This window comes from Megalobrama amblycephala, linkage group LG24 (genome assembly GCF_018812025.1).
Source record: "Megalobrama amblycephala isolate DHTTF-2021 linkage group LG24, ASM1881202v1, whole genome shotgun sequence".
Taxonomy (NCBI): Eukaryota; Metazoa; Chordata; class Actinopteri; order Cypriniformes; family Xenocyprididae; genus Megalobrama; species Megalobrama amblycephala.
In genome coordinates this window covers 2961530-2983262 of record NC_063067.1, presented here as the reverse complement: position 1 = coordinate 2983262, position 21733 = coordinate 2961530, and the positions used below count along the sequence as shown (strand labels likewise).

The following is a 21733-nucleotide window of genomic DNA, read 5'->3' as shown; positions in this document are numbered from 1 at the left end:
CTCTGGAAAGTTTGGAAATGTAGTATATTATATAGAAAGCAAAGTATTAATGGAAATTAAGAAATCATTGTGTTGATTAGAAAATATAGACTCGTAATAAATTAGCCATTCAAATGTAACCACAATGAAGTATCTTTTCACACAACATATAACACAAATATTTCATTATAGTTGATGTTTTTTTGAGGGCCTTTTTATTAACATATTCTAAAAACAGCAATCTTTTCAGATTTTATTTTATTTATTTGTTTCAGTTGACAGGTGTGATGATCAGTGGCTTTGAGTTTTTACCTTTATAATTATTGCCTGGATAGAAATATGGATAGAGTTTGTCAGTGAAAGTCTGACCAGTGAAAGAGTAGATATGAGATCTGGAGCCCACATCATAAAAAGAGACCAGACCCTCCTCATAATCCACAAACACTCCCACCTTCTCAGGTTTCACTGTCAGAGATAAAGAGACGTATGGATTATCCAAAGCTATATATTGATTCTCATTCCTCAGAAACACAGTCCAGTATCCATTCACAGAAGTCAGTGTGATCTTCCCCTTCCTGTTAATGGATTCTCTGGCCACTCCTAAACTCCACTCAGTCTTTCCCTTCACCTGCACCTCATAGTAAAATCTCCCTGAACTGAATCCCTCCTTTGCCAGAACAGAAGTACAGAAATCAAATCTCTTTGGGTTTTCTGGGACGTTCTGCTTAATGTCTCCAGTACTGACTTGTTTTCCATCATCAGACATGATGAGACGTGGATAAGCCGTATCAGGATCCAGAGTCACATCCACTGAGAGAGATCAGACATTATCAATCAACTTCAGAACAAACATTTTCATGTGTATAAAACACATTATGATCAAAAGTATTGTGAGTGTGTTGGTGTCAGTCACTGTACCTGCAAACTTCTGAGCCCACTTGAACCCTGTGAACACAGATTACAATATAATGGAATAATTATTGGAATAATTTCAGATTAACAGTGTGTTTATCTCTATTAACAGCATCAGTGGAATGTAAATGTTGATCGTTCATCAGTTTGTAAAACAATCCAGAATGAGTTTACAATGGACGTCAAACATAGAGAGGATTTAAGAAAATGTGAAGCTTGTATTTTTTTTTTTTTTTTTATCAAAGCTCTTCTAATAATAATTTAGTAAAAATTTGTTGTTTTAGCTGTAAAATGTCTAATTGTCCTTGTGATGGTCAAAACTTTTTAGACAGATTATATATTTTATAGTTTGTACACATCCTTTCCTTGTAAAGTAATACTGCTCTAACATGAATTAACATGAATAGAAATTTACATAGACAGGGTTAATTGTATGATTACATTTATGTGTAATCCTTTACAAACTGAACTTAAAGCTGCAGTTCGTAAGTTTAGCCTAATAAGAATCTAATTAAAATCTAATATTTGCTGTCAGTCACCACATGCATGCTCAAATTTCCCACGTAAACCCACCATACCACCCAAATTAGAAAACATTATAATCTTACCATTGTGAATCGGGCTAAGGTAAGGAGATGGTTTTGAACACTGGCTGGTTACTTGCTCAAAAATTGGCTTGATTTTAGATAATTTTAACCAAAAACAGTTATGGACTGCTGCTTTAAATTGGATTTAACCCATAATATTCTTTGAAAAAAATATTGGTAACACTTTATAATAACTGCACACTATGAAGCATTAGTTAAGCATTAGTTAATAGTTATTTCATCACTTATAAAGCATTAATAGACATTAGTAAGTAGTTTATAAATACAGCTATAATTGCTTTATTCTTGATTTATAAGCATATCTATAATGTGTTTAATAATAGGTATTTTCATACTTTATTAATAATCAATTTATCATTTCTAAATTAAGTATTACATTATTTACAAACCAGTTATTTAGGAGTTGTCAGTAGTTCATTTAGTAAGTGTAAGTAAATGATTAATAAACTATTTAAACATTCATTTATACATCTTATTTTTTAGACACATAGTAATAGTTACTTAGTCTGTTAGTAAATGTTTTATTAACACATATTCCTACTGCAATTCATGATTAATTCAGGTAGTTATAAAACATTTAGAAGTAGTCAGTTAACTATTTTTGTGAGCTCATCTAAAGCAAGGACTGTTTATGCTTTGTAAAGCTTTTATAAATGAGATTTAAAGGTTCAGTGATCTTCTGCACTGCTGTTCTCTAATGTTTTAAAGTTAGTACCGAGGTAGTTTTGACACTAGGAATATGTTAATAAAGCATTTATTAACACACTGAGTAACTAATACTATATGTCTAAATAATAAGATGCATAAATGTACATTTAAATATTTTATTAATCATTTACTTACACTTCCTACATGATCTTATGAACCACTGACAACTCCTAAATTACTGGTTTGTGAATAATGTAATACATAATTTAGAAATGATAAATTGATCATTAATAAAGTATGAAAATACAATTATTAAACACATTATAGATATGCTTATAAATCAAGAACAAAGCATTTATAGCTGTATTTATAAATGGCTTACTAATGTATATTAATGTTTTATAAATGATGAATTAACTATTTACTAATGCTTAACTAATGCTTCATAGCGTGAGTTATTCTAAAGTGTTACCAAAATATTTTTCTGACAAAAAAAAAATCTACTGTATTTGATATTCACATACCAGTTTGACCGATTGTTTTATTTAGTGTCTCTTGAGTTTTCTTCAGTAGAGTCACAGCTCTATACAGAGAGTTCACATTCACATCAGAGTCAATCCTGATCTCAGTCCAGTTCTTGGTGTGTGGACGAATGTACAGGGATGAGTTCATCTACAACAGGAGAGAGAGGACTGTTAAATATGTTATTTTTTATATTTAAAGTTAATATATTTTACCACAGTAACACAGTTAACTAATTTTTTCAAATTTGACTACTTTTGTTTTTATTACTTTATATGTCTCTTTTGTACAATTTCTAAAAGACTAGTATAAATAAAATGGTCAGTCAGCTCATCAGTTTGGTAACAGAGAGTCTGTCCTGTAATAGTGTACATGATTAGACAGATGTTCAGACCTGTATGAGGTGGAGATGATAATCAGTGTGTGAGAGCTGCTGCAGCTCAGTGATTTCCTGCTGCAGCTCTTTAATGAGATCTTCAGCCTGTTTCTCTGCTTCTTTCTGCTGTTCCTCCATCATCTTCAGCTGCTCAGACTGACATCTCTCAATGGAGCGGATCAGATCAGTGAAGATCTCAACTCTGGAGGATTTCTCTTTATCTGTGTTTCTCTGATAAATCAGATCAATTAGTAGATTCATTAACTGTCACTGGCCACCGGTGGGCCCATTTGCTACTGCATATTTAAAACAATTATATCCTATAACCTGATCTAATGTTGACAAACAATATATCATTCGAAAGCTTACAAACTCAAGATTCATCCTGTGAAAATGGTTCTGAAATCTGAGGATGAAAATGGTACTTTAAATTCTTTTAGCGAGCTCCTCTCTTAGTGTGTGGTGTCAGGTTTTGTATTACAAAATTTATTTTAACTACTTTATAATAAAAACCTTTTCTAATCTTGACAAAACACATATCATTGGAAAGGTCTGAGTCTCACGGGTCCATACCTGCCAACTGTTTTGTGATATTTGAAAAGAAATGTATACATTTGTTACAGGAGAATGCATAAAAAAAATAAAAAAAAAATCAATAGAATGTCGATGACAACTGGTGGCTATTTTTGGTACAGCACCTAAACAAAATCTCATAGGAGCAATTTTTGTGCTATCAACATAAAATTTGGAACATAAATTGGTTAGACACATTGATTTGATAGTAATTTTAGAGTAAAAATTACTTGTTTATTACTTAAAATTTATTACTAATGTATATTTTATATAAAATATTTAGTACAGTAGATTTGATTTACAGTAAATTTAAATTTCCATAACTTTTTCATACTTTCAGTTTTGAAGTGAGCAATAATCTGCTGACTGTCTTCTTTAAAACGAGACCAAACTTATTTCTATATTCCAAAGCATTCTTGAATTACAACCAATTAAGTTTGGAAAGTGCATATTTAAGTATGTTCTCAAAAAGGGGGTGACAGTTAACAGGTTAAGTATTATAAATGTAATCGAGAACATTTATTAAGCAGATTTAATGCATTATCAATTTTACAATCTTTTAACTTCTACTCACCTTTCTCAGCTCTACTAAGTCCTGGATCTCTTCAATCCTCTTTATTCTGTCCTGGATCATCTGATGAAAGTCAGTTTGTCTCTTAGCCAAATGAATCTACATACAGAGAAAAACACATAACTTCATACCCTGAAAAAAAATCTCATTAAAGGAGCAAATTAATTTAAAATGTTGTGGCTTCTAGTTAATGTCTTTGAGGATAACATTTTTATTCTTAAAAGTTGATCAAATCAGCTTTTAGCAGATATATAATAAAAACAATTTGCTGTATAAAGGCAGGGTCGATGATTTGATTCAAAAACATTTTTGTTATGCTGGTTTAAAGTCTTTCAGTGGTTTTGTGTGTATGCAGATATTTCTTGAGACAAGGGAAAAAAGATCAGATTCCTATGGCTTTGTGTGGATATGGCCTAAGTTAAGTGGTCTAAATGTATTTATTTGTTTCTGTCAGGATCACTATCATCAAATATGATTGATAATTGTATAGAGTTTGTATTGGCGGTTTGACTCTGTTCTGGGTAAGAACTCCCTGTGCATCTATGCAGCCTAACATGGATAAGAGCAGGGAGAGCAGCAATAACCCCCCAAAACAAAAAATATGCTGAAATCCCACAACACAAACTGACTGCGAAAATCTGAATGCCATGTTTTCTTAAATACTGACCTTCACTTGAGTGAGCCCAGTCCTGTAAAAACAATTTATTTAATTATTTATTTATTTATTTTTAAATGGGGGAAGCTTACACCCCTGGTAGCAGCATATCTGATACAACAGCATTTTGTAAATCACAGACTAGTATAAAACTAGTATTAAACTAGCGACAGTCTGGTAGGGGAAGCATACACCCGTTGCCTAATACATAACTTTTTTTTTCCCAATTGGGGGAAGCTTACACCCCTAGCGGCAGCAAATCTGATACAACAAGCATGTTGTAAATCACACAGTAGCATTAAACTAGCGGTAGTCCGGTTGGGGAAGCATACACCCGCAGCAATAGCTCTGAGTTAGATGCAGCGCACAATGAAATACAGTGTTCTTCCTCATTCATGAACATGATTTCTGCTCCCGTTGGTGAGCGTGTTTCCAAATGCAACTAAAGCTTTAAGGACAGCTTGTTCCCAATAGCGACTATAACTTTAAGAACAAAGGTTTTTCCAATAGCAGCTATAGCTTTAAGAACAGCTTTGTAGGGCCTCGCTCGACAGAACTTACCAATGACTTTATCAATGAACAACGTGACCGAACAAAGCTTCATTTGACAATGGATTCATTCGCTGACCCCAGAATCCCCAGGGGCACTGGATAGCTCCTAATTCCAGCTGGTCAGCATTAAGTGGTAACGTGACTTAAGAACAGAGAATATCTGTTCTGAGGCCTTCCTGATCATGTTAAATCTATTGATTCTCTCACAGAACCCTCTTGTATTATCGGATGGAACAGGAAACATTAATTAACGGACCTAAATGCACCAGGATCCTCACAGACCTACCCTGATTAGGAATCCCTTTTTGACCCGGTCACTCGTGACTCCGGTCAAAGTTTAAACTCTATGCTTAAGGACTCAATCTTGAATCTCAAAAGGGACAATCATTTAAAGTATTAACTATATCCAGAATAACACTTGCTATGATGTGATTACTAACATGTTGGAGTCAATGCAGTATATGTTTGTATTCCTGTATGCATTTTCTTTCTCTTGTAATCATTGTTTTAATTGGGTCAGTCTAGTAATATGTGTGTAAGAAGTGTGTCATGTTTGAGTTCAAAATGCAGAATTTATAATTCTCTGTAATTCTGTGTGAATGAAACATTGAAATTCAGTATCAGGAAGATATTAAGAAACGTTATAAAGTTGTTAATAAAACAGGAGAATGTTCCACAGATATCACACGATGTGATCAACAGACAATAGACGAGGCGTGTCTAATCTCCGTAGCAACGTCTCATTGGAGGATCGCATCTGAAGGATGGAGCCAAATTGCTCCTTTAAAACTATGCTTTCCCAATAGCTGGAAGTCAGAAATCGGTCAGAAGTCAAGGCTCGAAGTCGGAGTTGAAACCCAGCAGCCGAAGCACCGCTACTTTGACCACGGCTGAAAAGTCGCTTGGGTCATGCTGAAAAGGAGAAGTTGAGGCTGATTTTCCATCTAACAGTCGCCGACGTCATCCACGAGCCGCGCAGCTGACCATCCAACAGCCGTCCCATCCAAACTCCAAAACACTCTGTGAAATATCTGACCAAAGTCGCCAAAGAAGAAAACTGCTCAGAACAGCGCGTTTCACCAACTTTAACTTTAAAGCTTCCGCGCAACCCACGAAGGGCTTTCCTGAGAAGACGTCACCTGAAAGACAGCCAATCCAGAACGGGGCTCCGCTGCACGCGAGTCGCAGAACAACCCGATTACCTCAGCTGTCAGAGCAAACGCAGGTACAAGCAAACTTCTCTCTCTTGCTGGAAACTGGTGAAACTCCTTCAAACCTAAAGAATCAAGCCAAAGCTCTGCTTTTGTGATTTTCCTCAGGTTGCGATGTTTAGTTAGTATTTGGGACTTTCTTCATAACTCATATCAACTCCGTGAATGTGTGTGTGTGTGTGTGTGTGTGTGTGTGCGTATGAATGTGTGTGTGTGTTTAGCCTTAGTTCCCTTTCAGTCGGTCACGTTCGACGTACGTCAGTAGTGACCGACGAATTGGGATATCGCTTAGAGAGCCCTATCAGCTTCGTGTGAACTAAAACAAGCCAATGGAATTGGCGTGCGATATTTGCATACTGCGCACCGCCCCCGACAGGTGTATATAAATAGGAAGCGGATGCAATCGCACTCTGTCTTTCGCTTCGGAGCCATACACTGGTGTCCTGCTTCAGACTTTGTTTAAATTGAAACTAAATCTGCCTCAGAAGAGGATTAACAGCGCGCTGTTCGTGTTGGTTGTGAAGGCACTCCAGCGAGGTCGCGAGTTTCCGAGGAGCCGAGCTATAAGCTCTCAACTGCTGTTGTAACAGCAACACTCTAAAAGTGTGTGTGCGTGTTGCGATTTGGGCCGGTTCCTCGGTGTGTTCAGGGAGTGGTGTACCTGAGCGCATCGCGTCACTCCCTGTGTGCTTCAGCACAAGTGAGCTGATCTTTCCCCTTCTAAAAGAGCTTTACAGACGAACCCTGACAGTATGTCATTTCGTCTGTGCGTTACTGGGTGCGGTCGTTCCCTGGTCCCTGCTGATGGGCACAATCGCTGCATCTCGTGTTTGGGCGTTCAGCACGCTGAAGCAGCTTTTGTGGTTGGTTCATGTTCCCATTGCGGGAATATGACTATCGCGGTGCTGAGGTCTAGACTCTCCTTCCTGAGGTCTCAGGAAGCGGGGGTCCCCTCTCCTATGCCCCGTTCGACCGTTTTTTCCGGCCCGGGCCGGAAGGACGGTTCGGCGGTGTATGGGAAGGGTGACCTGAGGATTACGGTCAGGGCTTCCCCGCCGAGCGGAAACGCTCCGCGGGCCCCTGCCGCCTCATCAGCACCGCAACCCGTCGTGGTTTCCGCTGGGCCCTCTACGGACTGTCCAGCCGTTACCTTTGGTGCGCCTGCGGCGGACCGGATGTCGATCTCTGCATCGGAAGGTGAGCCAGGGTCCTCGGGGGAGGAAGATCCGGACGCGCTGCCGCCCTCCGGGACGGTAGCGGTGGCCGAGTCGGATCCCGAGTTGACGGCTGTGCTTTCCCGGGCCGCATTGTGTGTCGGGCTCGAGTGGAACCCTCCACCCTGCCCCGGCCCATCTCGGTTGGATGATTGGTATTTGGGGGGGGTCGCGCTGGTCAGGTCCAGCGTCCCGCCCCAATGCCTTTCTTCCCGGAAGTGCACGATGAGGTGACCAGGTCTTGGCAAACACCTTATAGTGTTCGTGCGAGGCCCGGTCCCTCGTCCGCCTTCTCCTCCCTGGATGGCGGAGAAGCCAGGGGGTACGCGAGGATCCCGCCAGTCGAGCGGTCCGTGGCGATGCAGCTGTGTCCGACGGCCACTGGCTGGCGTGGTGAGCCGCGCCTCCCGTCCCGGGCCTGTAAGTTCTCAGCCGGTCTGACTGAGAAGGCTTACAGCTCCTGTGGGCAGGCTGCCTCCGCCCTGCACGCGATGGCCCTTTTGCAGGTGTACCAGGCAAAAGCGCTGTCGGAGATGCCCCAGGAAGGGCCTGACCAACAACTGCTTGGGGAGCTGCGTGCTGCCACCGACCTTGCCCTCCGGGCGACGAAGGTGACAGCACGCGCTGTTGGTCATGCGATGTCTACCCTGGTAGTCCAGCAACGCCATCTCTGGCTGACCTTGGCGGACATGCGGGAAACCGACAAGCAGCGGTTCCTGAATTCCCCCGTGTCCCCGGTCGGCCTCTTCGGCGACGCGGTGGAGAGCTTCGCCCAACAGTTCTCCGCCGCACAGAAGCAGGCTGAGGCTATCAAACACGTCATGCCACGGCGGTCCGCTGCTGCCTCCACCCACCCGCCCGTGGCTCAGCCTCAGCCCGCTCGTCGCCGAGGGCGCCCGCCTGCGTCGTCCTCCGCCCCTGCTGGTTCGGCAAAGCAGCAGCCTACACCAGCCAAGCAGCAGGGTGCCGGTCGCGGACGTGGTGCCCAGCCCGTCTCAGCCAAGCCAGGTGGCAAACGCAAGAGGAAGTCACGGCCCTGAGACGGGCAACCTGGAGGGGAAGGATCTTGCTCTTCGGGAGAGTTTTCCACCTTCTCTCCCACCCCCGGAGGAGGGCCGGGGGGAATTTGTGATGTCTGTCTATCTTCCGCCGCTGGCTCCCCGGAGTCCAGCGGTACCCACTTTATCACAAAAAGAGCAGTTTCCTCAAACTCCAGGTCACAACAGGGTGCGCCTGCCAGTGTGCCAGGCCCCGCCTCGCCACTCGCAGCCCCCTCCCATTTCGCCAGCAGGTGGCAGTGTGATGGTGCAGCCCGCGCCCCGTGCGCCGTCTCCCATACGCACTGCTGCCTCCCAGAGTTCGACCACACTCCGGGCCGCTCCTATGCCGTCCGAGTTGGATCCCACTCTACCTCGCTGCCCCACCCCCGGTGCGTCTGTGGTGCCTTTGGTCCCGCTGGCTCGGAGTCTGGAGGCGTGGATCACGCTTCCCAGCCCGTCCCGCTGGCTCATTCGCACTATCAGACTCGGCTATGCGATTCAGTTCGCCCGGCGTCCCCCGGTCTTCAGGGGTGTCCACTTCACTCAGGTGTCGTTGGACAGTGCACCTGTTCTCCGGGCGGAGATTGCTGTCCTCCTGGCGAAGGATGCAATCGAGCCGGTCCCTCCAGCCGATATGAAGTCGGGGTTTTACAGCCCCTACTTCATTGTACCGAAAAAGGGCGGTGGGCTACGGCCAATCCTGGATCTGCGCGTCCTGAACCGGTATCTCCACAAGATGCCGTTCAAGATGCTCACGCAGAAGCGCATTTTCGAATGCGTCCGTCCCGGGATTGGTTTGCAGCAATCGACCTGAAGGACGCGTACTTTCATGTCTCGATTCTGCCTCGACACAGACCCTTCCTGCGGTTTGCGTTCGAGGGTCGGGCATATCAGTACAAAGTCCTGCCCTTCGGGCTGGCCCTGTCCCCCCGCGTCTTTACGAAGGTTGCGGAGGCGGCCATTGTTCCCCTCAAGGAACAGGGCGTTCGTATCCTCAACTATCTCGACGACTGGCTGATCCTGGCCAGCTCGCGAGAGCAGTTGTGCGAACACAGGGACATGGTTTTAGCTCACCTCAGCCGGTTGGGTCTTCGGGTCAACTGGGACAAGAGCAAACTCGCCCCCGGGCAGAGGATCTCTTATCTCGGTCTCGAGCTAGACTCGGTCGCACGGACTGCGCGTCTCACCGAGGCGCGCGTCCAGTCGGTGTTGAACTGCCTGAGCTCGCTCAAGCGCAGGACAGCGGCTCCACTGAAAGATTTTCAGAGGCTCCTGGGGCATATGGCATCTGTAGCCGCGGTCACGCCGCTCGGATTGCTCCATATGAGACCGCTTCAACACTGGCTCCGCGGCCGGGTCCCGAGATGGGCGTGGCAGCGCGGCACGCTCCGTGTCCCCGTGACACCGAGCTGCCGCCGCACCCTTGTCCGGTGGTCGGACCCTTCGTTCCTGCGGGCCGGAGTACCCCTGGAACAAGTGTCCAGGCATGCTGTGGTCTCCACAGATGCCTCTGCCACGGGATGGGGGGCCACGTACAACGGGCATGCAGTGTCGGGTCTTTGGACGGGGCCTCAGCTGCATTGGCATATCAATTGCCTCGAGTTGCTAGCAGTACGTCTTGCTCTGGCCCGCTTCAAGGAGCTGTTGTCAGACAAGCATGTACTGGTCCGTTCGGACAGCACTGCGGCCGTTGCGTACATCAACCATCAAGGTGGTCTACGCTCCCGTCGCATGTCGCAACTCGCCCGCCATCTCTTGTTGTGGAGTCAGAAGCATCTGAGGTCCCTTCGGGCCACTCATGTCCCAGGTGTGCTCAACCGTGCGGCCGACGAGCTGTCACGGCAGCCTCCACTTGCGGGCGAGTGGCGGCTCCACCCCCAGGCGGTTCAGCTGATTTGGCAGCGTTTCGGCGAGGCCCAGGTAGACCTGTTTGCCTCCCCGGAAACTGCCCACTGCCAGTGGTTCTATTCCCTGACCGGCGGCACGCTCGGCACGGATGCCCTGGCACACAGCTGGCCCCCGGGTCTACGCAAATATGCGTTTCCCCCAGTGAGCCTTCTCGCACAACTCCTGTGCAAGGTCAGGGAGGACGGGGAGCAGGTTCTGTTAGTGGCTCCGTACTGGCCCACTCGGACCTGGTTCTCAGACCTCATTCTCCTCACCCTGTGGCACCCGCGTCCCGATCTGTGGAACCTCCACGTGTGGTCCCTGGACGGGATGCGGAGGTTCTGAGTGATCTCCCGCAAGCGGTCGTAGACACCATCACTTCCGCTAGAGCTCCTTCCACTAGGAGTCTCTACGCGCTGAAGTGGAACCTGTTCGTCGAATGGTGCGCCTCTCGCCGAGAGGACCCCCGATCATGCTCGGTCAGATCTGTGCTTTCCTTCCTGCAAGAAGGGTTGGAGCGAAGGCTGTCTCCCTCCACCCTGAAGGTGTATGTTGCCGCTATCGCTGCACATCACCATGCAGTTGAGGGTAAGTCCCTGGGGAAACACGATCTGATCGTCAGGTTCCTGAGGGGGGCAAGGAGACTGAATCCTCCTCGCCCTTCCTCCGTACCCTCTTGGGATCTGACCCTGGTTCTCACAGCTCTCCGGGGTCATCCCTTTGAGCCTTTGCGATCAGTCGACCTGAAGGTTATGTCCCTAAAAACTGTCCTTCTGGTTGCATTGGCTTCCCTGAAGAGGGTAGGGGACCTGCATGCGTTTTCGGTCGACGAAGCGTGCCTAGAATTCGGGCCCGGTGATTCTCACGTCATCCTGAGACCCCGGCCTGGATACGTGCCCAAGGTTCCTACCACTCCCTTCAGAGATCAGGTAGTGAACCTGCAAGCGCTGCCCTCGGAGGAGGCAGACCCAGCCCTAGCTTTGCTCTGTCCCGTCCGCGCTCTGCGTGTGTACGTGGACAGAACGCGAAGCTTCAGGACCTCAGATCAGCTCTTTGTCTGTTACGGAGGCCAGCAGAAGGGAAAGGCTGTCTCCAAGCAGAGGATGGCCCACTGGATAGTGGATGCCATCGCCTTGGTGTATGAATCCCAGGGCGTGCCTTGCCCGCTCGGGTTGAGAGCCCACTCCACCAGAGGGGTGGCCTCTTCCTGGGCGCTGGCTCATGGCGCATCTGTAGAGCTGCGGGCTGGGCGACACCTAACACGTTCGCTAGGTTTTATAGCCTACGTGTAGAGCCGGTATCTTCACGTGTACTCGCATCTACTAGTCGGTAGACGTGTTGTACCTGCTCTAAGTGTCGGCTTGCAATGCCATTCCCGCCCCCTGGCCGGATACATGCATACTTTTACTCCAGTCGTGTTCCCCGCTTGGCGAACCCTGTCGAGTTCCTCCGCCTCCCCCTTCGGCTCGGACATTGCGGAGTGTCTGATGCCAGGCCTACATCCGTCGCTGACGCTGTCTGTTGGCTGGGGCCCATATGTCGTGACCCCTCTACGTGAGCGGTCCCATATGTGTAATTGTCCACGGGTCTAAACTCCCTACGGCGAGCCCGTGTCTTTCCCTTAGCAGAGCCAGCTCTGCTGTCACCTGTCAGATGAGTCTCCCCCTACCCAGGTGGAGCCATCCCAGGGACCCCATATGTGTACTGCCCCCCGGGCCAGTCCATATGTGTATTCTCCACGTAAACTCCTCCCCCATTGGGTAGGTAGTGGCCTCCGCAGCGTCCCTTACGGGTTCGCTTCCCCAGTGTAGTCTAGTTTACTTAGTGGGTATTCGGTAAGACAGCAGTAAACTCTCTCGGCGTAAGCTCGCCCCTTCACCGTTCCAGCTGGTGCTATGGGTAGCCGAGCTTGCGCTGGGCACTGGAAGGGGTTTCGTAACTGTGGCGCTTTAGTTGGGATCCCAATTCGTCGGTCACTACTGACGTACGTCGAACGTGACCGACTGAAAGGGAACGTCTCGGTTACGTATGTAACCCTCGTTCCCTGAAGGAGGGAACGGAGACGTACGTCCCGTCGCCACAGTTCCTGTACCCTCGCTGTAGTGCGGACACCAGTTGTCTCCTCAGCGAAAAACAGAGTGCGATTGCATCCGCTTCCTATTTATATACACCTGTCGGGGGCGGTGCGCATTATGCAAATATCGCACGCCAATTCCATTGGCTTGTTTTAGTTCACACGAAGCTGATAGGGCTCTCTAAGCGATATCCCAATTCGTCGGTCACTACTGATGTACGTCGAACGTTCCTGTAATCATTAGAAGTAGTCAATAAAGCTTGCTTTGATTTTTTTTTGTGCTGTGTATCAAATTACTGTCTTAAACTCAAAGATCAGTTACCTCTTGCTTATAGTAATATAATAATTATAATAATAATAATCATAATAAAATATTGTTACTGTTGGCCGCAGAATAATATTTTATCCAGAATTGGTAAAATACTCTAACCTCAGTTTTCGCTGGACGAATAATTGATGAAGTGTTAAATATTAATTCTGAATCATTTACAGTGAATCACTTACAGTTGATTCCATTCTTATTCCCTGTAACAATTAAATTGAGCTAATAAATGACCTAAGGTCCTTACAGCTTGTACCAAAAAGCAAATATAGATTTAGGAACAAGCATGTTTACTATGTGCTGCGCCTCAGCAGAAATCCGTTTGCACCATGAATCGTTTTCATCTCTACCGCAAAACTGCTTGAATCTGAACTTCACTTCCTAGTATCCATTGTCAGTTCTAATGTTGATTTAACTAGTGTGCATCAAGCTCCGGTGGCCATGTAGCATGGATTCCAATCTGATGGTCCCAAATCCAGAATCTTCAGACATCATGGTCATCACATCCAACCGTCAAGGTATCCATGCCAGAGCTAAACTGTCTGCCTTTCCTGTTATGACCACAGAGGTTGTCCCTGAAATCACTACCTGCCTAGATTTGACCACGGTGGCTCTCTGTCCCCCTGAACTCTCTGTCTGTCCTGTCACGACCATGAAGGTTGCCTATGAACTCTGTCGGCATAGATACGACCACGGAGGTCGCCTATGAACAATGAGTCTGTTCTGTCAGAACCATCTAGGTCACCTATGAACTCCCTGCCTAAGTTGTCTCGGCCAGAGAGACTGTTCTATGGTCCCAAGACTCTGCCAAGGAGGCCAAGCTCAAAGCCTCTGCTTGCTTTCTCATGGACATTACTCCTGAATGTCCTGACAGCCCTGTTATGGTCACGGAGACCATTACTGAACTTTCTGCCTTTTTGACACAGCCCTAGAGGCCAACTCTAACTTCTCTGCATTCTTTGCTCTAGTTCAGCCTAATCTGCTGTGGTTGTCTTCTGCTTCGCCATGGTGGTCACCAGCTCCACCTGCTCTACAGTGGTGGTCCTCAGCTGTGCCTTGGTGGTCTTCAGCTCCACAATGGTGATGAGCAGCCCCATCTGCTCCACCGTGGTGGTCTCCAGCTCAACTGAGATGGTTTTCAGTCCCACCAGCTGTGCCCTGGACACCTCCCCTGCTTTCTCCGCCCTCCGCATCAAAGGAATTCCCGCATCTTGCTAGAAGATGGCGCCCACAGCTGAATCATACATCCCTTTTCCAAACTGCTGGTCCTATGTGGCTACAGCGTAATATCATACAGGTATAAATTCTTTTTACTTGATTATTAAATTGTTTAATTAAGGTTTATACATGCTAATTTCCATGACAGAGTTCAAGATAAATCTTTTACCATAATACTGGAGCTGTCAGTCTAAGTTTTAAACAATTATTAAACAGCAAGCACAAACTATGCTAAAGCAGCAGCCCTTGCAGTGCACTCAGTGTCTAAATTCAATCAGTTTTCATTCACTCCTTCAAGTGAACTTTATTAGTGGAGTAATGTAGAGAATAGTGTATGAGGGTATAGGGGGTGATGGGGGAGGAGAACTGGCCCCCTGTTTTTTTCCAAGGTTTTTTTCCCCTCCATTTTAACACCTGTTTGCCACCTGATGTTTGCCTGGCAAGGCCAGACTACAAAATTTTCTTGTAGAAGACATATCAGTCTGGTCAGTCCGCCCTCCGTCGCGATTCGAGTCAACTCCAAACCGTACCGTGCAATCAGATTAGTTTATTTCAGTGACGCAAACAGCGTCACTCTAGTGCGGCGAAAGTCTCTTCAATATCAACAAAGATTGCGCACATGAGATCCAAGAGTTTGTTCTATTCAGTCGTGAATTCAGTTTTAAATGACCAAAAACACATTAATTATTTACTTTTCGCTGTTGACTCTCTTGTCGCTTTGCTAACGTCATATCCGCCCTTCTCTGATTGGTTTAATCTGCTTCCTGTTTGCTCGGATTTGCTCCGCCCTAGAAATTGAATTGATTCAATGGCCGACCAGAGTCATCCGCTGGTACAGTGGTGAGGCTGGATTTTCCAGGCAAACCTGATGTCACCTGTTGGAGTTTGGGTTCCTTGCTGCTGTCGCCTTTGGCTTGCTTAGTTGGGGACATTTGACTTGACATTTGATATTCAACAGTGCTTTGGTCTGCCAGCATTGACACCATTGTTTAAGAGCTGCTGTGCAGCCACAATTATATACCAGTTATCATGTAAAGCTGCTTTGACACAATCTGCATTGTAAAAGCGCCATTTAAATAAAGGTGACTTGACTTGACTTGACTTTTGAATAGCCTGTCTGTCTGCAGGCTTGTTTGAGATGCATTGTGCTGTGCAGACCAATCGGTGTGTGATATCAAAGTACCACGAGAGCGTTTGGAGAGCAGATGACTCCTTATGCTTTTGAATCGCTCTCGCTGTACTTTGATGTCATACGCCGATCGGTCTGTGCAGCGCCAATGCATCTCGAACAAGCCATACAACTCTGCATTGTCTTACGGGCTGCGCTGATGACGTGTGATGTCTGCGCAAGCAGGATGAGTGGAGGTATAGAAATACATACAGTTCACAGCATAAATGAGTACACCCCCTCTGAACAAATACAAAAGATTTCTTTATGATCACTAATACAATTCATGGAAAGATGACAAAACAAATTTATTAAACATATACATAATAAAAACTGAGAAATATGTCATTAATAGCCATAAAATAAGTAAATTAGCCAATTTTGTTTAAATTAAGGATTGCAGAAATGAGAACACCTTAGATTTAACTCAACAAATGTATAATATTCAAGTACTTAGTATGCCCTCCATGATTTTGAATATACTGCTCTGACACTTCTTGGCAAGGAGTGAACAAGTTTATGACAAACTGTCACATCTGTCCTGTTTAACTCCTGGATGATGAGATCCTTAAATGCCCTGGGACCGTATTTACAAAACATCTTAAGGCTAAAAGTAGCTCCTAACTTGCCGATTTAGGAGAAACTCTTAAAAATAATGGGTGTGTCAGTCCTAATTTTAGGAGTCCTACATTTTTGCTCTAAGAGTATTTCACAAAGCATTTTAGCGCTAAAACTAGCTCCTAAGTCTGTGAAACGTTAGGAATAGTCAAGAGGACTCCTAAGTCACTAAGACCAAATCACAGACAGTCCAAATCCACCCAAAGACACTGTACACCATTGAGGCAATAGTGATAGAGCCTTGGGTGCTGAACCTTTTCTTCATAAATGCAATACATTTTGATTTATAGATGTGAATCTACAATGAGGCGCCAAAAAAAATCTTTAACAAATAAATAAATATTGTCTGATTACCTGTGGTTTTCATGAGTTCACACTTACAAATGATTGAGTAGAGTAAAATATACATTTAAAATTACATTTTAAAGTTACATTTTAAAACCTTTATGGCAACAATATGGCAACATTTTATTTTGACTATGGCAACATTTGTATTTTAAAACCTTTATTTTAATATGGAAACATGACACATCATTCTACAATATTTCTATGATTAAATCACTGACTCCTCCCCATCAGCCAATCACTGTGTGTGTACTCCATAGCAACGAGGTCAACCCCGCCCTTACTCTTAGCTTAAGACTTCAGTCTATTCCTTGGTAAAAGTTTGTCTCAGCAGGTTTGTGAATAGGTTTTAAGAGAAAACTCTTAGCGAAGAACTTTTACTGCTATTTAGGAGAACTCTTAGTGGTAAGATAAAATGTTTTGTGAATATGGCCCCTGATCTTTAATGGGGAGTGTTGCTCAATTCGTCTCTACAGAATCCCCCACAGGTGCTCAAGAGTGTTAAGATTGAGTGCAATACATGTCCACAGAAGGTTTTTTACATTGGGAGAATGCATATCCTCATTGTCATGTTGAAAAAATGCCCAACAATGCAGGGTATGAGGAAAGAGTAATATCTTCTGTTTGTGTATTAAATTACACAGTGGTGTGTGAATTCATGACAGCACTGATAAAGCACAACTCCCTCACACCTTCAGCACTCATATATCCCTATATAAGAGCTTTACTACCACTGAACTTTACTGTGGGAACCAGGCACTTCTCACTGTACTCCTCCTCTAGCAACACTAGAACATTTCTGATGCTGTTAGATCCAAAATGATTGATTTGGTCTCATGAGACCAGAGTATTGATTCCCAGAATCTATATTTTGTAAATATTGGCTTTGAAAATGGCTAACTGACTTTATTGAGCAGTAGTTCCAGTGAGAACAACAACCATGCATGTCATTTCTGCAGGCTGCATCTTACACTGTGAGATAAACAGTCACTCTTCTCATAGCTTTTGCTGGCTCTGAGACACTCGCTTGATATTTCTCCTGCTCTTTGTCTAGCAAAAAATAATAATAATAATAATAAAAAAAAATCCTCATCACTAAATGAAAGCTTAAAATGAAGGCCTGATTATGTCAGGGGCCTTGTCACAAGTCCATTGTTTTTGAATTTCTTTGTTACTTTTGCTATATTTTCACACTTAAAACAATGATTCGGTAATCCTCTTGTACCACTGTCCTCTTTTGTGCTAAGAAATAAGTCTCCTGACAGTTCTCTCCCAAGTGGTTCCATTGTTGTCAGCATTAAGTCTGAGAATGATTCAGTGGGCTATATAACACTTTTAATTGTTTAAACTTTTAAATGTTTTGGTTCAACTTACTTACCTGTTGATCAAACATTGCCTTAAACTCACACCAGAAAATGTTTATTTTGTTTTATTTAGTAACTTTTAGGAGGGTGTACTCATTTTTGCTGCACAACATTTTATCACCTTGATAAGAAAATCTTATTTTCCTGAATAATTTTGACATGCTTCTTTGGTAATTGATTAAGCAGAATTGCTGGAAAATTATATCTATAAAGAAACCTAACATGTCTTCTAAGTAACTAAGTAATTGCTGACTTTCAGAAGTTTCAGAGGGGGTGTACTCATTTGTGCTGTGCACTGTATGTTGACAGGCAGGTGGGAAATTGTATCAGACTGAATACAATGAATACAAATATTTTTCGGCCCTGAGACTTCCACAGAAGATATATGCATCTGTCAGTGCAGTGTGAATTAGATTAATGAGTGTTAGCATTTCTGCAAAAATTACACTTCAAAATGATTTTAAAAAGAAATACTAAAAACTTTGACAAAAAAAAATTGTTGGATAAAGTCCAAATAAATATCCAAATTTTTAAGCAGTTTTATAACACTTCGTTAAAAAAAAAACAAAAAAAAAAACAAAAAAAAAAACTTTACACTCTTACTGTTCAAAAATAACCAGGAACAGCCAATGTGTCATCCTTATAAAGGTTTAAAGTGTTTTGTCTGTAACTCTTTACCTTCTTCTCTCGAATCTCCTCCTCTATAGGAACAGTGTTGTGAGTCCTGTGTTCTCCTTCAGTGCAGGACAGACAAACACACGTCTGATCATCTCTGCAGAACATCTCCAGAGGTCTCTCATGTTTCTGGCATATATAATCCTCCAGATTTTCCACAGCATTGATCAGTTTGTGTTTCTTTAGACGTGGGACTCTGAGATGAGGCTCCAGATGAGAGTCACAGTAAGAGCTTTGACACATCAGGCAGGACTTCACAGCTTTCTGCTTTCTTTCATCACAGAAGTCACAGAACACCTCAGATTCTTCTAGTTTGCGTTTCTTCTTAAAGTGTTGCACAACCTCTCTGAGTGTTGTATTAATCTTGAGATCAGGTCTCCTGCTGAATTTTTCTTTACAAAACGGACAGAAGCAGTTCCGAGAGCTTGTCCAGCACTTGCTCAGGCAGGTTCTGCAGAAGGTGTGTCCACATGAAGTGGTGACTGGATCAGTGAACACTTCCAGACAGATGGAGCACTGGAGCTCCTCATTTAGTGCTGGACCACTGGAGGATGCCATGACTGAAAAGAAAAGTAATGACAATATATTATCTACATTGCTGAAGAAAGGAACTTTAGTTTGACAACTTAAACTATGAACTGCTGTCAAGCAATCAGAGCAGGCATACATGACAGCACTTTCTGACAGGAAGTGCATAAATCACTAACCCTAACCTCACTGAGACTATAAGCTCTGACTCTAACTTCCAGTCTGAGACTGCTGGCCATGTGCTTCAATACGGCTGTAGTTAGATCTGTTGGGCTGTAGAAGAAGAATCTACTGTAAATACAGAAACTAAATATGTGTTTCTGGGAGCCACAGTACAGTAAATGTAACCGGTTTTTACAACAACATTTTATCATGAAAAGGTAGCCCACTAAATAAACATCTGTAAACATCAGGTGCCATTTTTCTTTAAAAGACTTGTGACTTGTACTAAAAAAATCATCATTCTGATTTTTATTTCAGATTTTTTCATTTTGCTGCCAATTCAGGTACTTCCCGTTTCTAAACTGTCTAAAGTGTGACATGACACCAAATAATCAAACATTTATTTACAGCCCAAAAAACAAAAACAAAATTACATACAGTAGTTCTACCAACAATCTGATGCTGCTTCATGCTATTAAACTACTGAACAAGCTCTTACATTTCCATCACTTACCTGTGAGTGAATATCAGATCTAGTTGTTGATTTCAGAGTTTCTTAAATGAAGTGTTGTTTGAAGCTTTCAGTTCATCTGTTGATTTCACTTTCACTGAGGTCTTTTACATACTTGCAGTGATGCTATAGATCCGCCCATAATCATGAATATGGAAAAGTTCATAATATATCCTGGCTCAGATTGTAAAAGTTTTAGAAACTTTTAGAATATCAAGTTTCACAGTTTATACAATTGCAGCTTGATAGAAACGACACACGAAACACTTTCACAGTGAAATCTTCAGTGATTTCCTGAGTCTTGTGCAAAGGTAAAACAATACAATATATAAGGTAATTTGACAAGTAGCAAAAATAAATGAAGGCATGTTAATAAAAAAACAAAGTGTGTACACAAATTCTAATATTTGATAAGTTTACAAGTCAGTTTTTCTTATAGTTATCAGATTATTCAAGTTTCTTTAATGTTGTTTTCTTTTCATGACATCTGTCTGCTGTCAGTATGTTACAAGAAAGATGGTTTCAAATTACTCAAGTGTTGCTTTAAAAGTCACTTGCTTTGATTACTATGCTATACATTATTTTCAAAATCACTGTTTTTCTTTACAGTATTTTTTTATTAGTCATTGCAGTCATAACATTTTTTTATTTGAAGTCACAACAGTTCAGCAGGGTGAGTGAATGAAAACTATTTAATTTATATATTTTGTGCATTTATTTTTATGTTTATTTAATGTGTAATAATATAAAATGACACATTTTTATAGCTCTCATATAGCTGACATGGGATGAAGACTGAAGATGAAATGTAGAAACAAGAGAAGATTTATTTAAGCAGAGAAGATAGGGAGCGCAACGGTGTATAAAACATACAACAACCGACAATCAACTGAGAAGAAAATGGTACTCAAGTACTGAATCAACAAAGATAATTATCAACAAATCAACAAAGATAACAAGATATCAATGAATGAAGATAACAAGATAATTAATCATTAATGAATACTGACAAAGAAACACAAGAACAGGATCGAGATCCCTGTGGCAAAGATGTAAACAGCCGATGGCACAGCCACAGACCCAGTGCTCCACGGTGCCAACAGCCCACAGCGGAGGGAGGAGCCAAGATGTTGTGGTGGCTGACAGCATCTGGGGATGACCGACGAATACTGAGCTGGTGGATTCGAAGGCGCAAACCTAAGGCTGGTGGAGCGGAGCGATGTCGCAGGTACTGTTGTGGTCAGTCTGCTCTAGGTTGTTTCAGATGTCCTCTTAAAGAAAGCTCTCAGAGTCAGAAGTTCCTGGTCTTCAGAAGATAATCTTTATTGCCAGGCAACAAAGTGAGATGCTAGCTCCACATCTGATATATACAACATGAAACAGCATGTTTTATATGTTTTTCTTATCACTATAATCTAATGGGGATTCCTCTAGCTATCTTTTTCTTTTTTCTTTTAGCTCCAGCCTGGCGTTTTGCCACCATTGTTTATGAATCCTCATACATTTCAATTATATTGGTGGAAAGTCCCCGGTCGTTCTATTTTTTAAAAACATTAATCTAATGTCATTTTTGGTACTCTCCACAGCTTGTTATTGTTCCCATACATTGAATACATTTCTTTTTGGTACTTTCCATGCGGTAAACCTGGTATTTTCCAGCTTTTCACACAGGCTATTTCTACGGTTAATACATCAATGAACAATGAATTTCCCCAACAGTACCAGGTACCAGCGATGAGTATCAGAGGCAGAGCCAGAGTGCCCGAGGACTGGGGTGATGCCAGTGTGACTGAGAATAGAGGTGAAGCTGAAGGGGAGGAGGAATCCGCTGCAGTCGTAGGGGTGGAGGGACGGAGTGCAGCAAATGGCCCGTAAGTCTGTGGTGGAGTAGAGTGATGACTGACCAAGGGGGAGCCGGTGGGACGAGGGTCTCCGGTGGAGCCGAAGTTGGGAGGAGCCAAGGGCATGACCGGTGTCTGAAGCACAAGTATAAGCACGAC

The 21733-nt window shown here is 43.6% G+C and overlaps 2 protein-coding genes across 3 annotated transcripts in view; one reads left to right on the top strand and one right to left on the bottom strand.

Moving 5' to 3' along the window:
* Nucleotides 1–21733, top strand: part of LOC125260280 (E3 ubiquitin/ISG15 ligase TRIM25-like) — a 673153-nt gene that overhangs the window by 419069 nt on the left and 232351 nt on the right. The window lies entirely within an intron of this gene.
* Nucleotides 8–19807, bottom strand: LOC125260299 (E3 ubiquitin-protein ligase TRIM39-like). Its single transcript, XM_048178613.1, has 7 exons — nucleotides 19737–19807; nucleotides 18536–19092; nucleotides 4193–4288; nucleotides 3064–3276; nucleotides 2672–2819; nucleotides 898–924; nucleotides 8–789 (listed from the first exon to the last, which is right to left on the bottom strand). The coding sequence occupies exons 2-7, from the start codon at nucleotides 19088–19090 to the stop codon at nucleotides 251–253; spliced, it is 1578 nt and encodes a 525-aa protein (XP_048034570.1). The 5' UTR covers nucleotides 19091–19092; nucleotides 19737–19807; the 3' UTR covers nucleotides 8–250.